The 15,638-nt window shown below is 45.8% G+C and overlaps 1 protein-coding gene across 2 annotated transcripts in view; it reads left to right on the top strand.

The window, feature by feature from the left end:
* The window catches only part of fam171a2a (family with sequence similarity 171 member A2a), a 311,859-nt gene that overhangs the window by 145,918 nt on the left and 150,303 nt on the right, over window positions 1-15,638 (top strand). For both annotated transcript variants that reach the window (XM_078223812.1, XM_078223813.1), the window contains exon 3: window positions 4,737-4,829. In XM_078223812.1, coding sequence (XP_078079938.1) covers window positions 4,737-4,829 — 93 coding nt within the window. The remainder of the gene's footprint in view (window positions 1-4,736; window positions 4,830-15,638) is intronic.

Genomic DNA, 15,638 nt, shown 5'->3' with positions numbered 1-15,638 from the left:
TGAGGGAGCAGGCAAAGAACCTCGCAGAGTTATTATTCAAGGCCAGAACTACTAAGGAAATTAGCTAGGCATTGTACCTTTTTAGCATTTCTGTCATCTTCTGTATTCTTTACATTGCTGCTCTGTAGATTGCAGCCAGAACAATAACCTGTAACTGTCCAAAGTCCAGCAGGTTATGAGTGATGGGTAAAATGCTGGTGTCAATTATTAAGGATGTAATATCTGAGCATTTGGAAAATGGTGACAGGATCGGTCCAAGTCAGCGTGGATTCACTTAAGGGAAATCATGCTTGACAAATCTTCTGGAATTTTTTGAGGATGTGACCAGTAGAGTGAACAAGGGTGAATCAGTAGATATTGTGTATCTGGACTTTCGAAAGGTTATTGACAAGGTCCCACGCAAGAGATTAGTGAGCAAAATTAAAGCTCATGCTATTGGGGGTAATGTATTGATGTGTACAGGGAACTGGTTGGCAGACAGGAAGCAGAGAGTGGGAATAAACGCATCCTTTTCAGAGTGGCAGGTAGTGACTAGTGGGGTACCACAGGGTTCAGTGTCGGGACCCCAGCTATTCACAATATACATTAATGATTTGGACAAAGGAATTGAATGCAATATCTCCAATTTGCAGATCACACTAAGCTGGGTGACAGTGTTTGCTGTGAGGAGGTTGCTAAGAGGCTACAGCGTGTCTTGGACAGGCTGACTGACTGGGCAAATACTTCGCAAATGCAATACAATGGGGATATATGTGAGGTTATCCACTTTGGTGGCAAAAACAAGAAAGAGGATTATTATCTGAATGATGGCAGTTTAGGAAAAGGGGAAGTGCAACGTGACCTGGGTGTCATGGTGGAACAGTTGCTGAAGATTGGCATGCAGGTACAGCAGGTGGTGAGGAAAGCTAATGACATGTTAGACTTCATAGCAAGAGTTTTACAGGGTCAGTTATACAGGGCCACACTTTGAGTATAGTGTGCCGTTTTGGTCTCCTAGTCTGAGGAAGGACGTTTGTGCTATTGAGGGAGTCCAGCAAAGGTTCACCAGACTGATTCCCAGAATGGCAGGACTGACATATGAAGAAAGATTGGATCGACTGGTCCAAAGATGTGCGGGTTAGGTAGATTGGCCCTTCAGTGTCAGGGGGACTAATAGGGTAGTGGGAATAGGGCCTGGGTGGGATTGTTTTGGTGCAGGCTTGATGGGTTGCATGGCCTCCTCTTGGACTGTCGGGATTCTATGACTGGGCTTGTACTCACTGGAATTTAGAAGAATGAGAGGGAATCTCATAGAAACACAAAATCCTGATGGGACTGGACAGGCTAGATGTGGGAAGAATGTCAAGTCCAGAACGAGGGGTCACAGTCTGAGAATAAGGAGTAAGCCATTCAGGACTCAGATGAAGAAGAACTTCTTCACTCAGAGAGTTGTGAACCTGTGGAATTCTCTACCACAGAGAGCTGTTGTAGCCAGTTTGTTAGATATATTCAAGAGGGAGCTGAACGTGGCCCTTGTGGCTAAAGGGATCAAGGGATATGGAGAGAAAGCAGGAGTGAGATACTGAAAGTGTGTGAACAGCCATGATCATATTGAATGATGGTGCAGGCTCGAAGGGCCGAATGGCCTACTCCTCCACCTATTTTCTATGTTTCTATGAGTGATCTTGACATATATCCAACCTGTAACCCAAATACGTATGGCGCAACCTAAAAAGCTGGATGTCAAAGATCAGATTTCCGTTCATTGGCAGTGAGAGGTTACTTCTGGAAGTGTTTGTTGAACATGAGAGTAATATCTTGAGTAAAACTGAGAACCATTACAATTGATGGAGCCGAAATAAAAACCATTAGATGAATGGGAGCATTAATATTTCCTGTGTTTTCACTGACATGGATAATACTGGCTATCACACCCTCTGTAAGTGTATCCTCAAAGAAGAACTATTTTTTTTTATCCCCCCTGGATTTCTGTTAGTCTGACCTTAAGAGCATATTTTGTCAGGGAGTGTTCTAACAGACTATTTATACCTGGTAATACTGTCCATGAAACTTTTGTTTCGGATGTCTGAGAATAATCTGGAATTAAGAATCTACTGATGACCGTGAAATCATTGTCGGAAAAGCCCATCTGGTTCACAAAGGTCCTTTAGGGAAGGAAAGCTGCCGTCCTGGTCTGGCCTACATGTGACTCCAGTTGGTCAATGTGGTTGACTCTCAACTGCCCTCTGAAATGGCCTAGCAAGCCACTCAGTTTCAAGGGCAATTAGGAATGGGCAATAAATGCTGGCCAGCCAGCGATGCCCATGTCCTACGAATGAATAAAAAATAACTTCCTCCTCAAAACAAAGCAGGTTTAGTAGAATATGGTGCAGCTCCTTATTTCAGTGCCATTCTATCCTGCAATCTTTTTGTTCATGATGTGTGAATTTGGGTCTGGATCACTCATCCCCTGGAAGCAAATTCAGTGAGTGTTGTGTGGCCTACTTTGAGCACCCTGGAAATGTTTATTTATGCGTAGCATGTTTAGAGCACTTGCCTGATGATTCAGCCTTTTATTTCCCTGTCCAGACACTACGTTACCCAAACTAGGGTTGCGTTCCCTGCAATTTTGTCGGTTAAGGGGTGATTTGATGAAAATTCTCACGACATTAAAGGGAACTGATGGGATAGACAGAGAAACTATTTGCACTGGTCGGGGAGTCTAATTAAGACTACAGTGTATGGTCTAAAAATACCTTTCAGAGTGTCTAAAAATTGGAGCCAGACCTTTCAGAAGTGAAGTTAGGAAATATTTCTAACCGTACAGGGTGGTAAAAGTTTGGAACACTTTGCAACTGATACTAGGTCAATTTTAAACCTAGGATTGATTGATATTTACTCTGCAAAGTTATTAAGGAATGTGGGGCATAGACGGAGTTAGCTGACAGATCAGTCATGATCTTATTGAATGAAGAAACAGCCTAGAGGGGCTAAGTGTCCTACCGCTATGGTCTTATTCCTGAGTCTACCTTTTGACAGTTCCATTTGTCACAAGAACGCAGTGCTTCTTTCTGCAGCTTCCTCAGACTGGCATGGATATCAGTAAATTGAACAGTGTCCTTTTTGCTCTACTCTTCAAAGAAATACAGGGCTCCCACCATCAGCTGGCAACAGTTTCTTTTAAATAAGGGTGTGCCAAGTTAGTTACATTTAAAAACTAAAATACTATTTCTAATGTTACTTGAAGAGAGAAAGAACTCAGCGTGCTCTTACCACCTTGACCTGCATCATTCAGCGAAGTGAGGTGGTACAATCAGGTGAGAGGTAAAAAATCAGAAATGTGCCCGGTTCCTTGCCTCGCCCGATCGTACCGGCCCTGTTTTGCCGGCAAGTTGCCTTCCCCTTGTCATGGCTCTGCCCCCATCAGGCCCGGCCTTCAGGTCTCACCCCCTCAGGCCCGGTGCCCAGTGGACAATGCCAGGGTGACACTGCCCAAGGGGCACTGGCTGGCCCTGCCCCTGATGACCCGGAGGGCTTCAATGCCCTCCCTTCCCACCAGCGAGGCCAGAGCGTCTGGTCCCTGTTGGTGGGGACCACCTGTGAACCTTGCCGATGAGGACCTCCACCGGCAAGGGGGCTAAGGTAAGTAAGCCCAGACAATGACGTCCAGGTTAATATTTAAATCAGCCTCTTGCCCTGATTTCACCGGCAGAACGGCGCAGGGCAAGATTGCGAGAGGTGAGAAATCTTACCAACATGGCGAGCCGGTAAGATCCGCCCATTGATTTTTTTTCATAAAGGAAAAAGCACCCCTCATGTTTATGTAGCACTTAAAACATGTTCTCAGAGTGTCTTAAAGCACATCCAATGAATTGCTTTTCAAGTGTTATGAGAGCAAATACTATCACAATGTTAGTTGGTGCAGCTCACATGTGTCGTTGTGGTTATGTTGACATGCTTTGCCTTTGTTTGAACCGAGATTGGTGCAGACTGACGTTATTGCTCTTCAGTAAGTGGAAACCATTCTTTGAACTTTTTGCCACAAGTTCCCTATCGCAGCTGTTCTTCAACAGAAAACAACCCCAGCGTTCCCAGCCTTTTCTCATAGCTGAAATTCACCGTTCCTGGCAATATCCTCAGAAATCTTATCTGTACCCTCTCTGAAAGTTAGTTTCCTGTTTAATTTGATGTCCGCTTCAATCTGCGGCACTTAGAGAAGAAATCTTTGAACCACTTACTACGTAGAATAATAGAATCCCTACAGTGCATAAGGAGGCCCTTCAGCCCATTGAGTCTGCACCGACAACAATCCCACCCAGGCCCAATCCCACATATTTACTCTGCTAGTCCCCCTGACACTAAGGGGCAATTGAGCATGGCCAATCTACCTAACTGACATCTTTGGACTGTGGGAGGAAACTGGAGCATCCGGAGGAAACCCACGCAGACACAGGGAGAATGTGCAGACTCCGCACAGACAGTCACCCGAGGCTGGAATTGAACCTGGGTCCCTGGTGCTGTGAGGCAGCAGTGCGAACCACTGTTGCACCGTGCCGTTCAGTTTTGATTCGATAGCACTCTTCTACACTCCTGGCACTAATGTAATGCAGATGATTAGATAACATTGATGATTATCCTGGGTAGCAAGGGATCACAGATAAAAGCACTCGATATAATTCCTTCTGATATAATCATTGGGACAGATTATGAATAGAACAGTGGATCTAAATCTCTACCCTTTGCCTGTTTCCTTGCAGTGTTTACATCGGTGAGCCTTTATCTTCTTCCAGAACGTCCAGCTACCCTGATGCTGTACGAAGATGTGGTGCAAGTCCTCCTGGGATCACCCGGTAAGTGAGGATAGAGTGTACACTGCACTGAGTTGGACTTCCTCTAACCCCACCATGGCAGAGTATTTGCTCATCTCAAAGAATCCTATTGAAAGCATTGATTATTGGTTAGCCAGCGCCATTCTTGAATGTAAATCTCTGCTCAACAGGTGGGAATGGAACGATGGAATTCTTAACTGAATCTATGTATGTGCTCATTTGAATTTGGCCACCTTCCCTTGGCAGCACTTATTGAGCGCGGATATCTGATAGGAATATTATCTGAAATAAAAGCTGAAAACCACTGGAAACTGTCGGCAGGTTAGGTAACATGCAAAGGGAGAAATAGCGTTCGCCCCAAGGCTGGAAGATCCCACCCCCGAGGTCCATGTTCTTTTGCATGGTCCATGTCCTGCTTGCTATGATTCCCGTGGCAGGAGGGATGGGAAAATTCCCGTTTAGGGGCATAATTGAATGTAGGCAGTGTGGCTCTTTCCCATTGAGTCACAGAATCTCTGCAGTACAGAAGAAGGCCATTCGGCCCATCGAGCCAGCATCGACAACAATCCCATAGAATCATAGAAACCCTTCAGTGCAGAAAGAGGCCATTCGGCCCATCGAGTCTGCACCGACCACAATCCCACCCAGGCCCTACTCCCACATATTTACCCGCTAATCCCTCTAACCTACACATCCCAGGACTCTAAGGGGCAATTTTTTTTTTAACCTGGCCAATCAACCTAACCCGCACATCTTTGGACTGTGGGAGGAAACCGGAGCACCCGGAGGAAACCCACGCAGACACGAGGAGAATGTGCAAACTCCACACAGACAGTGACTCGAGCCGGGAATCGAACCCGGGACCCTGGAGCTGTGAAGCAGCAGTGCTAACCACTGTGCTACCGTCTCACCCAGTCCCTATTCTGTAACCCCACATATTTACCCTGCTAGTTCCCCTGACACTAAGAGGCAATTTAGCATGACCAATGCACCTAACCAGCACATCTTTGGATCATGGGAGGAAACTGGAGCACCCGGAAGAAACCCAAGTGGACATGGGGAGAACATACAAGCTTCTCCTTGACAGACACCCAAGGCAAGAGTTGAACTCGGGTCCCTGGTGCTGTGAGGCAGCAGTGCTAACCACTGTGCCACCATGCCACCACTGGGTGGAGACCCTAACCTGACGGCATTGCTCTTTTGGGGAATGCCCACTGCATTAAGTGTCATCAACTGGCCAATGCCTGGCCTTTCCTGCAACCAAGGACCTTGGGGTCGAAGAGTTGCCAGCCAATCAGAGGTGAATACCAGCAGAGCAGGGTGAGGTCTTTAAGTTGGCATGAACTTCCCATTTACGGACCTTAATTTGGCAGCGGGGCAGGAAGGCTGACAACAAGCCTTCCGGCCATGGACCCAATCAGGCTGGAGGCAGGAAGGCAATGGGCACTTCCACCCACCACCCTCCCATCTGATTAAGTGCTCCCCGCCACCAAACCCATAACGTGGGAGAGCATTAAATCCTGTCCAATATTTCAGATCACTGGCCTCTCATCAGAGCTGGGAGGTGTTAGTGATGAACAGAAACAAAATGCTGCCAACATTAGCAATGAACAGTTGTTCCGTAAGTGCTGAATCGGGGGGGTGGAGGGGCGGGGAAGGCAAAGATCCGTGATGAGGCAGAGGGAAGAGTTTTCAAAGACGTTGAAGCTACAGGACAAGAGGGGGTAATAATGTGTCCAGAATTGAAACAAATAGTGGGTCCAGAGGAGGTGTAAGTAGTTCCAGCAGAATATCAACACAATCACAGTTCATCATGTAGTTGTTTCACATCATGTTCATCTAATGTCCCAAATGTGAGATCCATGGAGCAAAGCAGCCATTCAACATTTCCTCCTGGCCTCTCAATGCCTTGTGCTGGTTGATCGAATATTGATACAGCACTCTTAAATGACGAAAGTACATCAGTGTGACATATCTGTGTTCAAAGTTTCCTTGGAGAATAACTACCGGTTTTCATTGCAATCCTTAGTAAGTGACAGCGATATAAAGATACAAGGGATATCATTCAATCTTTCAAGTTTGTTCCTCTAGAGATATTAGGGCTGATTTTTCTTTGAAAAGTTTGCAAGTAGTAAGAGTGTCAATTATAATCCGCATCGAATCATAGAATCCTACAGTGCAGAAGGAGATCATTCAGTCCATCGAGTCTGCACTGACCACAATCCCACCCAGGCCCTATTCCCATAACCCCACATATTTACCCTGCTAATCCCCCTGACACTAGGGTCAATTTAGCATGGCCAATCAACCTAACCCGCACATCTTTGGACTGTGGGAGGAAAGCGGAGCACCCGGAGGAAACCCACACAGACACGGGGAGAACGTGCAGACTCCACACAGACAGTGACCCAAGGTTAGAATTGAATCTGGGTCCCCGGCGCTGTGAGGCAGCAGTGCTAACCACTGTGCCACATCCTCACTGTGCAATATTTCGAGGTATGGGAATGCCAACACAAAGATTTTAGGACGTAGGTTTGGCATAGATCAGCAGTAAACGTGGAATAGGTTGATGGACAACATCCGGTGACATCTTCAGCCACTTATTTGGTATATGGCATTCTTGGTTAGCCTTCTCCTGCTCCCAGGTCCTGCAGGCAGTGTAAACTACAGGTTGGATTTTAAACTCTCCTACTTCCAGCCAGTTTGAAGGTGGGTGGTCACATAAATTCCAGTGGGAGCTGTGCACTCCTCCCACCCATCTGCCACTACTCCCTCCTATTGCGAGTGCAGCAGGGAAGCAGTCCGGCAGCCCACCTGCCCTTTGAACTAGTAGAGGCCCTGAAGTGGCCAATTAATTACCACTTAAAGGCCTCAACCTCACTCTATTACCATGCCATGTGTGAAGCCCAACTGCTTTAACTTCATTTGCCAGTGTTGGACAATGGGTGAGGAGACCTACTTTTTGGGAACTCCTTCAGAGAATTCCCCGTCAAGGTCATTTCCCCTTTTAATCCTCCCTTTCTGGCCTCTCAGTCATGGCCCCCTATCCTCCACTGCCCCCCGCACTCCTTCACTTGGCGATAGGCCCTCCTCACCCCCAGTACTTAACTCACATTTGTCTCCTGGCTCCTCCATGTCCAGGACTGAATGCAGTCACAGCCCCGTGGCCGCCGCTCCCAGTGATGTTGCTGGGCCAGAGAGCTGCCAACCATCTGATTGGCCAACAACTCTGAGACCAGATGAGGAGCCAGTGTTAACACGACAACCATCTGAAGTAGGAGGGATACAATATTGCTTCCACTGCCCCTTTCTCATTTATTTGACTTAGTAGACGAGGGGCAAGAGGACTCCCAGAGATCTCAAGAGGGTATCAAAAGCATACAGTCCAAATGGCTGTGGTTGCACCTAGTTCCTACCAATGACCTGTAGACGACCTTGAGCTGCGAAAGGCCTTTATTAAGATCATAATCCTCAATTTTTATATTTCTGGCTCCTTTTCCAACCTATACAAAAGGCATTTACAGAGTAAGGTAATTATTTGATTTGATTTATTATTGTCACATGTCTTAGTATGCAGTGAAAAGTATTGTTTCTTGCATGCGATACAAAGCATACCGTTCATAGAGAAGGTAAGGAGAGGGTGCAGAATGTAGTGTTACAGCTATAGCTAGGGTGTAGAGAAAGATCAACTCAATATAAGGTAGGTCTGTTCAAAGATCTGATGGCAACAGGGAAGAAGCTGTTCTTGAGTCGGTTAGTACGTGACCTCCGACTTTTGTATCTTTTTCCCAACAGAAGAAGGTGGAAGAGAGAATGACGGGGGTGCGTGGGGTCCTTTAATTATGGCTGCTTTTCTGAGGCAGAGGGAAGTGTAGACAGAATCAATGGATGGGAGGCTGGTTTGCGTGATGGACTGCGCTTCGTTCATGACCCTTTGTAGTTTCTTGCGGTCTTGGACAGAGCAGGAGCCATACCAAGCTGTGATACAACCAGAAAGGATGCTTTCTATGGTGCATCTGTAAAAGTTGGTGAGAGTTACAGTAGACGTGCCAAATTTCCTTAGCCTCCTGAGAAAGTAAGAAACATTGGTGGGCTTTCTTAGCTATAGCCTCAGCGTGGAGGGACCAGGATAGATTGTTAGTGATCTGAACACCTCACGCACTCATTTAATTTGGGCTTCCCCATCAGAGGAAATTGTTTATCTCTATCTATACAATCATATCCTTGGAAAGGTTTAAACAGCTCAATTATATCAACCGTGTGAAACTCTACCCTGTTGTGAATCATCACCTTCAGGATGATATGAGGGACGCAGGGAGAAACATGGGGAAGAGCACAGCAGTTTGCCATGCTGGACAGCAGGACAGAGCACATTAATGTAAGACAATGACATAACTGCACTGACGCTGTTTGCAAATGGGAGGAGAGGAGGTGTCAGATACAGAATTGTTGCAGACTATAACTGTTTCTAAGAACTTTTTAAAAATGATTTATGGGATGTGGGCATCATTGGTTAGACCAGCATTTATTGTCCATCCCTAGTTGCCCTTGAGAATGAAATGCAAAGCTGCCTTCTTGAACCACTGCAGTCCATGTGGTGTAGGTACACCCAAAGTGCTGTTAGGGAGGGAATTTTGACCTAGCGACAGTGAAGGAACGGCGATATATTTCCAAGTCAGGATGTTGAGTCCCTTGGAGTGGAACTTCCAGGTGCCTCTATGTGTCTGCTGCTCTTGTCCTTCTAGATGGTAGTGGTCGTGGGTTTGAATGGTGCTGCCTAAGGAACATTGGTGAGTTCCTACAGTGCATCTTGTAGATGGTACACACAGGTGCCACTGTTTGTCGATGTTGGAGGGATTGAATATTTGTGATAGGGATAGCAATCAAGAAAGCTGCTTTGTCCTGGATGGTCCCCCCTTTTAGGGCTTGTTGCCATCATGGAGGGTTTGGAGATGGGAGAGTGTTGGTTAGCCATTCGATAATTGACCTTGGACAGTGCAAAACCTTCTGCAATGCTGATTCGTTTGATACTCGTATCTCCCTCTATTCAACATCTTCCCCTCAATGACCTGCTGGAGACGTGTGGTGTGGGAAGTGAAGTATGTGCAACGGCATGAAGCCTTCTGTTATCAGGCCATCACGACTGGCTAAAGCTAGATGTACAGATGCTGCTGCTATTTCACAGGTTCTTCAGAGAAGATTTTTAATTACAATCTGTCTGACTTTGTCTAGACTGAGTGGAGAACAGAGGGTCTTGGCTGTGACTCACTGTCAACATCATTTCTCCTGAGCACTCTCAGGGACATGTCCTGCCATAAAAAATCTACATCAAAGATGCAGCCCCAAACATGAGGGAAATGTGGCAGTGAAGTATTTTTTGGGAGAGGAGTTCAGCCTAATGGAACTGGCTGAACTTCTGCTTTCTGGAACCGGAAATTGCAGCTGTAGAGATCCCAACTCTGATCAGACTGATAGATTCCTGATATCCTGAATCAACCCTCTGCTATATTAAGCTGTTGGCAAAGCTCCGAATTAAGGATATCTGTTATGTTACAAAAAGGAGATTACTTGAAAGTAATCTGTGATCTCACCAAATGATACAGATTGTGCTATTAAAGGCGGAAGTAGGGATTGGACAATGTAAACACTGTTAAATGGACCCTGAGATTGCATTGCAATCTTGTTTTTGGTTTTATTTACAGATACGTAGTTTTTTTGTGCTTATAAACCCATTGACTCTGTCTACACTTCCCGCTGCCTCGGAAAAGCAGCCAGTATAATTAAGGACCCCGCGCACCCCGGACATACTCTCTTCCACCTTCTTCCGTCGGGAAAAAGATGCAAAAGTCTGAGGACACATACCAACCAACTCAAAAACAGCTTCTTCCCTGCTGCCATCAGACTTTTGAATGGATCTACCTTGTATTAAGTTGATCTTTCTCTACACCCTAGCTATGACTGTAACATTACATTCTTCACTCTCCTTTCCTTCTCTATGAACGGTATGTTTTGTCTGGATAGCGTGCAAGAAACAATACTTTTCACTGTTTACCAATACATGTGACAATAATAAATTAAATCAAATCAACTTGCCATTTCAAAACATTCCCAGCATCAAATCCACCCTTAAGTTGAAAATAGCACAGCCAAAGTGAAATGTTGTCTCTTGCTGTATATTAATGACCTAGAGCAGAATTCTCCCATGCCCTTATCGGCAGGATGAATGGTGGGCAAATTTGGTGAGAGGTGCAAAAATTGGTTTCACGCCAGCGTGAGTTTCCCGCGGATTTTTCCGATGCTGCCCATCATGGCAGATTGGGAATACCACTAGAAGCTGGTGTAAAGCCACACTGCATCCTGCTAATGAAATGCAAATGAAGGCCTGAATGTGAATGGCATAATTCCACCCCCCCCCCTCCACACCCCAAGCCCAATCCTCCGTGACACCAGCAGGCAAACACGCTAGTTTGGAACACATTTCGAAAAATGTGACAAGCAAAAGCCAGGACTAACCTGAAGAAGGTCTGGGATGGCTTTTGGAGTTCAGGATGGAGATCGCCAGCACCTGCCCCATTACTTCCTCCTTGCTCACCATCCAAGGGCCTAAACACGCATTTCAGGTGAAGTTGCGCTTCATGTGCACTTCCTTTACTCTGGTCTACTGCCCCCAATGTGGTCTGCTCTACATTGGAGAGATCAGACGAGTCTGGTAACTGCTTTCCTGAACACCATGGGCCCATCCATAGGAACCAGACCTTCCTGTCGCTTGCCATTTCAACACAGCATCCTGCTCTCATGTCCACATGTAGTTCCCTGACCTGTTGCAATGTTCTAGTGAACCCCAATGCAAACTGGAGGAACAGCATCTCATCTTCCGATTGGGCACTTTACAGCCTTCTGGACTGAACATTGAGTTCCACAACTTCAGAGAATGAACTCTCTCCTCCACCTTCACCCCATTTCCATTGATCTGAGTGTATCTTATTTCATTTTTTCTTCTTAATTATTTATTTAAAAACATTTTTTTTCCATCATTTCATTTTTCCACCTTTATTTTTATATTTTCCATCTTTTCCCCTCCCCTCAGCTAGGGCATCTGTTACATGTCCCAGGTTGTCAGGTTCTCAGATTTAGGATTGAGTTGAGGAGGAACTTCTTCTCCCAAAGGGTTGTGAATGTGTGGAATTCCCTGCCCAGTGAAGCAGTTGAGGCTACCTCATTGAATGTCTTTAAGGCAAAGATAGATTTTTGAACAGTAAAGAACTAAGGGTTATGGTGAGTGGGCAGGTAAGTGGAGCTGAGTCCACAAAAAGATCAGCCATGATCTTATTGAATGGCGGAGCAGGTTTGAGGGGCCAAATGGCCTACTCCTGCCCCTAGTTCTTATGTTCTTTTCCTTTGACATTCTGCTTACCTTTGTTCTGCCATTTACACATTCTGATCTCTTAATGGCTGCTACCAGCACCCTTCCTAGCCATGATCACACCTATTTACATTTTCTTTGTATTTTTTGTCTGTGACATCTTTGTTTGTCGACCCCTCCCCCTCCCTTACACAACCTCCTCAATTTAACGGCATAAATATCATCCTAAATTCTATTGTCTCCAGCTCTGATGAAGAGTCACCCAGAATCGAAACGTTGGCTCTATTCTCACTCCACAGATGCCGTCAGACCTGCTGAGCTTTTCCAGCATTTTCTGTTTTATTTTCCAGCGTCCAACATCCACAGTAATTTGTTTTTACTTTAAGACCAGAGATTTAATACAGAACTTTGCCCTTCTCTGATGTGAATTCCTATACCGTTACACCATCAATGATTACTGTGGACAGTGTTTCCTCATTCGCGTTATGACTGCATGATAAATCCTCCACAAAATGTCCCAAAGCACCAACGGTGAAGCATAAAATACAGAAAAAAACAGGAACCGCAGCACAATCTCCCTTGATAATGTATAGACTGAATGATAATGCATAGACTGAATGCTGACTCAGTGAATCACTGCAGTACATTTGAGGGGATCGCATGAGATTGCTCAATCAGGTTATGTTCATTGCTTGACCCCGGATTTGTTTTCTGTCGAAAAAGTCATCATTGTTCCCTACGTGAAGGCTTTGGGTTTGGCTTTCTGTTTATAGTTATTTATATTTTTTGGCATTTGTCTCACAGATGGAGTTTTACGATGCAGTGCCACACAAAGTTTGAAACTGATGATTTCTTGTCTCCAGATGGAGTTTTCCAGCATACAACCAGGTTATGGACACATAAATTAAGAATGAGTGACACTCTAGATTAGCAATTCCTATATATATAGTCCATGTGTATGATAAATTTATTTGGTAGTACGAGCTTTCGGAGCGTTGCTCCTTCTTCAGGTGAGTGAAGAGTTGGGTTCACAAACAGGGCATATATAGACACAGACTCAATTTACAAGATAATGGTTGGAATGCGAGTCTTTACAGGTCATCAAGTCTTAAAGGTACAGACAATGCGAGTGGAGAGAGGGTTAAGCACAGATTAAAGAGATGTGAATTGTCTCAAGGCAGGACAGTTAGTGAGATTTTGCAAGCCCGGGCAAGTCGTGGGGGTTACAGATAGTGTGACACGAACCCAAGATCCCGGTCGAGGCTGTCTTCATGTGTGCGGAACTTGGCTGTCAGTTTCTGCTCAGCGATTCTGCGTTGTTGTGTGTCGTGTGCTTAAACCCTCTCTCCACTCGCATTGTCTGTACCTGTAAAGACTTGATTACCTGTAAAGACTCGCATTCCAACCATTATCTTGTAAATTGAGTCTGTGTCTATGTATGCCCTGTTTGTGAACACAACTCTTCACTCACCTGAAGAAGGAGCAACTCTCCAAAAGCTTGTGCTATCAAATTAGCCTGTTGGACTTTAACCTGGTGTTGTGAGACTTCTACCTGTGCCCATCCCAGTCCAAAGCCGGCATCTCCACATTATGATAAATTTCACAGTATAGACAGTGATGATGAGGGGGAGATTGTAAGTTCTTCTCCATCATCACAGAATGACTAAGCTTTAATCTTTCTAGGTTACAAAGATATGTGTCATACAGCCTTGGGAATCGCATACAAATTCCACAATCCCAACAGTGAGGAGCAGGCTGTAGAATCAAACCAAACATATTGTTTCTCACCTCTGATCTGCTTCACTCACATATGACTAGCCTACTGGGAATGTCGTATCGCAGAATTGCAGCATATAAAATTTCTTTTCATGTCCCACTGCTTTGCTTGCATCTTGGGTTGCTTTGTTGCTTATGTATTTGGATTCAGTAAAGAGTATTCAAAATAGACCCGTCAAAACCTGCAGGGGTGGCACAGTGGTTAGCACTGCTGCCTCACAGCGTCAGGGACCTGGGTTCAGTTCCCAGCTTGGGTCATTGTCCGTGCGGAGTCTGTGCATTCTCCCCGTATCTGCATGGGTTTCCTCCGGGTGCTCCAGTTTCCTCCCACAGTCCAAACGACATGCTGATTAGGTGCATTGGCCATGCTAAATTCTCCCTCAGGGTACCCGAACAGATGCCATAATGTGGCGGCTAGGGGATCTTTCACAGTAACTTAATTGCGGTGTTAATGTAAGCCTGCACTGATAAATAAACTTTAAACTTTAATCTTAAGTCAACAATCGAAGAAAAATAAGCACCTATAGGACTGATTTCTCTGGGTGACAAAATTCCTGAAGCTCAGGAACTGCGTATAAGCCAAGAGCTGCAGGGTAAAGACCTCTGCTCTACCATTTATTCCTAAGATAAGCTTCTAAGAAGCTGCCCTGCAAAATGAACCAAGGGCGGCTTTTAATGCCCTCCCCACAGTGAGTTTGGTGTTGGAGGGGGTGTATTTTATAAGGTGGGGATTCCGGCATCTTCCGGATGAAGCCCATATCAGTGAGGCCCATGGAAGGCCTTTCCATTTCAGGCCCCTAAGTGGGTTAAATGGCTTGAGGCCTCCTTGGGAAGAGTGGGGTGGCGCCATTCTCGTTCAAAGATGCCCAGTGCTTGATCAAGGGACCCGTCGTCGGGAAGAGGGACTGAGATTCCGCCCCCCGCTCCACTGCCCTTGCTGCCGACCCCCTGCCCCCATCATTCAAACCCAATGACCCCTAACCCGCTGTTGTTCACCTGTGGCCTGTTATTCACTTGGCCTCAGGTGGGTGTCATACCAGCAGCAGCCACCGCCTTCCCTGTGGTGCTGCAATAGTGTTACCAACCTCTGAATACAGATTCAGAAAATGGCAGCATATCTAGATTGTCGTGTAAGAAGACATCGGCATTTAGGCCACATTGCTGTTTCACCACAACCTAGATGTACCTCCATCTTTTGAATCTGTATTAATCAAACTTGTGAACTTAGCAATGTGTGCAGTCGAGTTCAGTTTTAATGACACAGTATATGGCAAAATAGATGATTTAGTCATGGGATCAGTTGCACGATGGCACAGTGGTTAGCACTGCTGCCTCACAGCGCCAGGGACCCGGGTTCGATTCCAGCCTTGGGTCACTGTCTATGTGGATTCTGCACGTTTTCCCCGTGTTTTCCTCCAGGTGCCCCGGTTTCCTCCCACAGTCCAAAGATGTGCAGGTTAGATGGATTGGCCATATTAAATTGCCCCTTAGTGTCCAGAGATGTGTAGGTTAGGGGGATTAGTGGGGTAAATACATGGGGTTACGGGAATAGGGCCTGGGCTCTGTCAGAGGGTCAGTGCAGGCACGATGGGCCGAATGGCCTCCTTCTGCATTGTACGGATTCTATGATCTCTCTAGAACCGGCGCTCGCTAACATTTTTATTCGTTTTAACGAGAAACGTGGTTTTGAT

This window comes from Mustelus asterias, chromosome 11 (assembly GCF_964213995.1).
Source record: "Mustelus asterias chromosome 11, sMusAst1.hap1.1, whole genome shotgun sequence".
Taxonomy (NCBI): Eukaryota; Metazoa; Chordata; class Chondrichthyes; order Carcharhiniformes; family Triakidae; genus Mustelus; species Mustelus asterias.
Note: the sequence above shows the minus strand (reverse complement) of the source record. Positions and strands in the feature narration are given on the sequence as shown.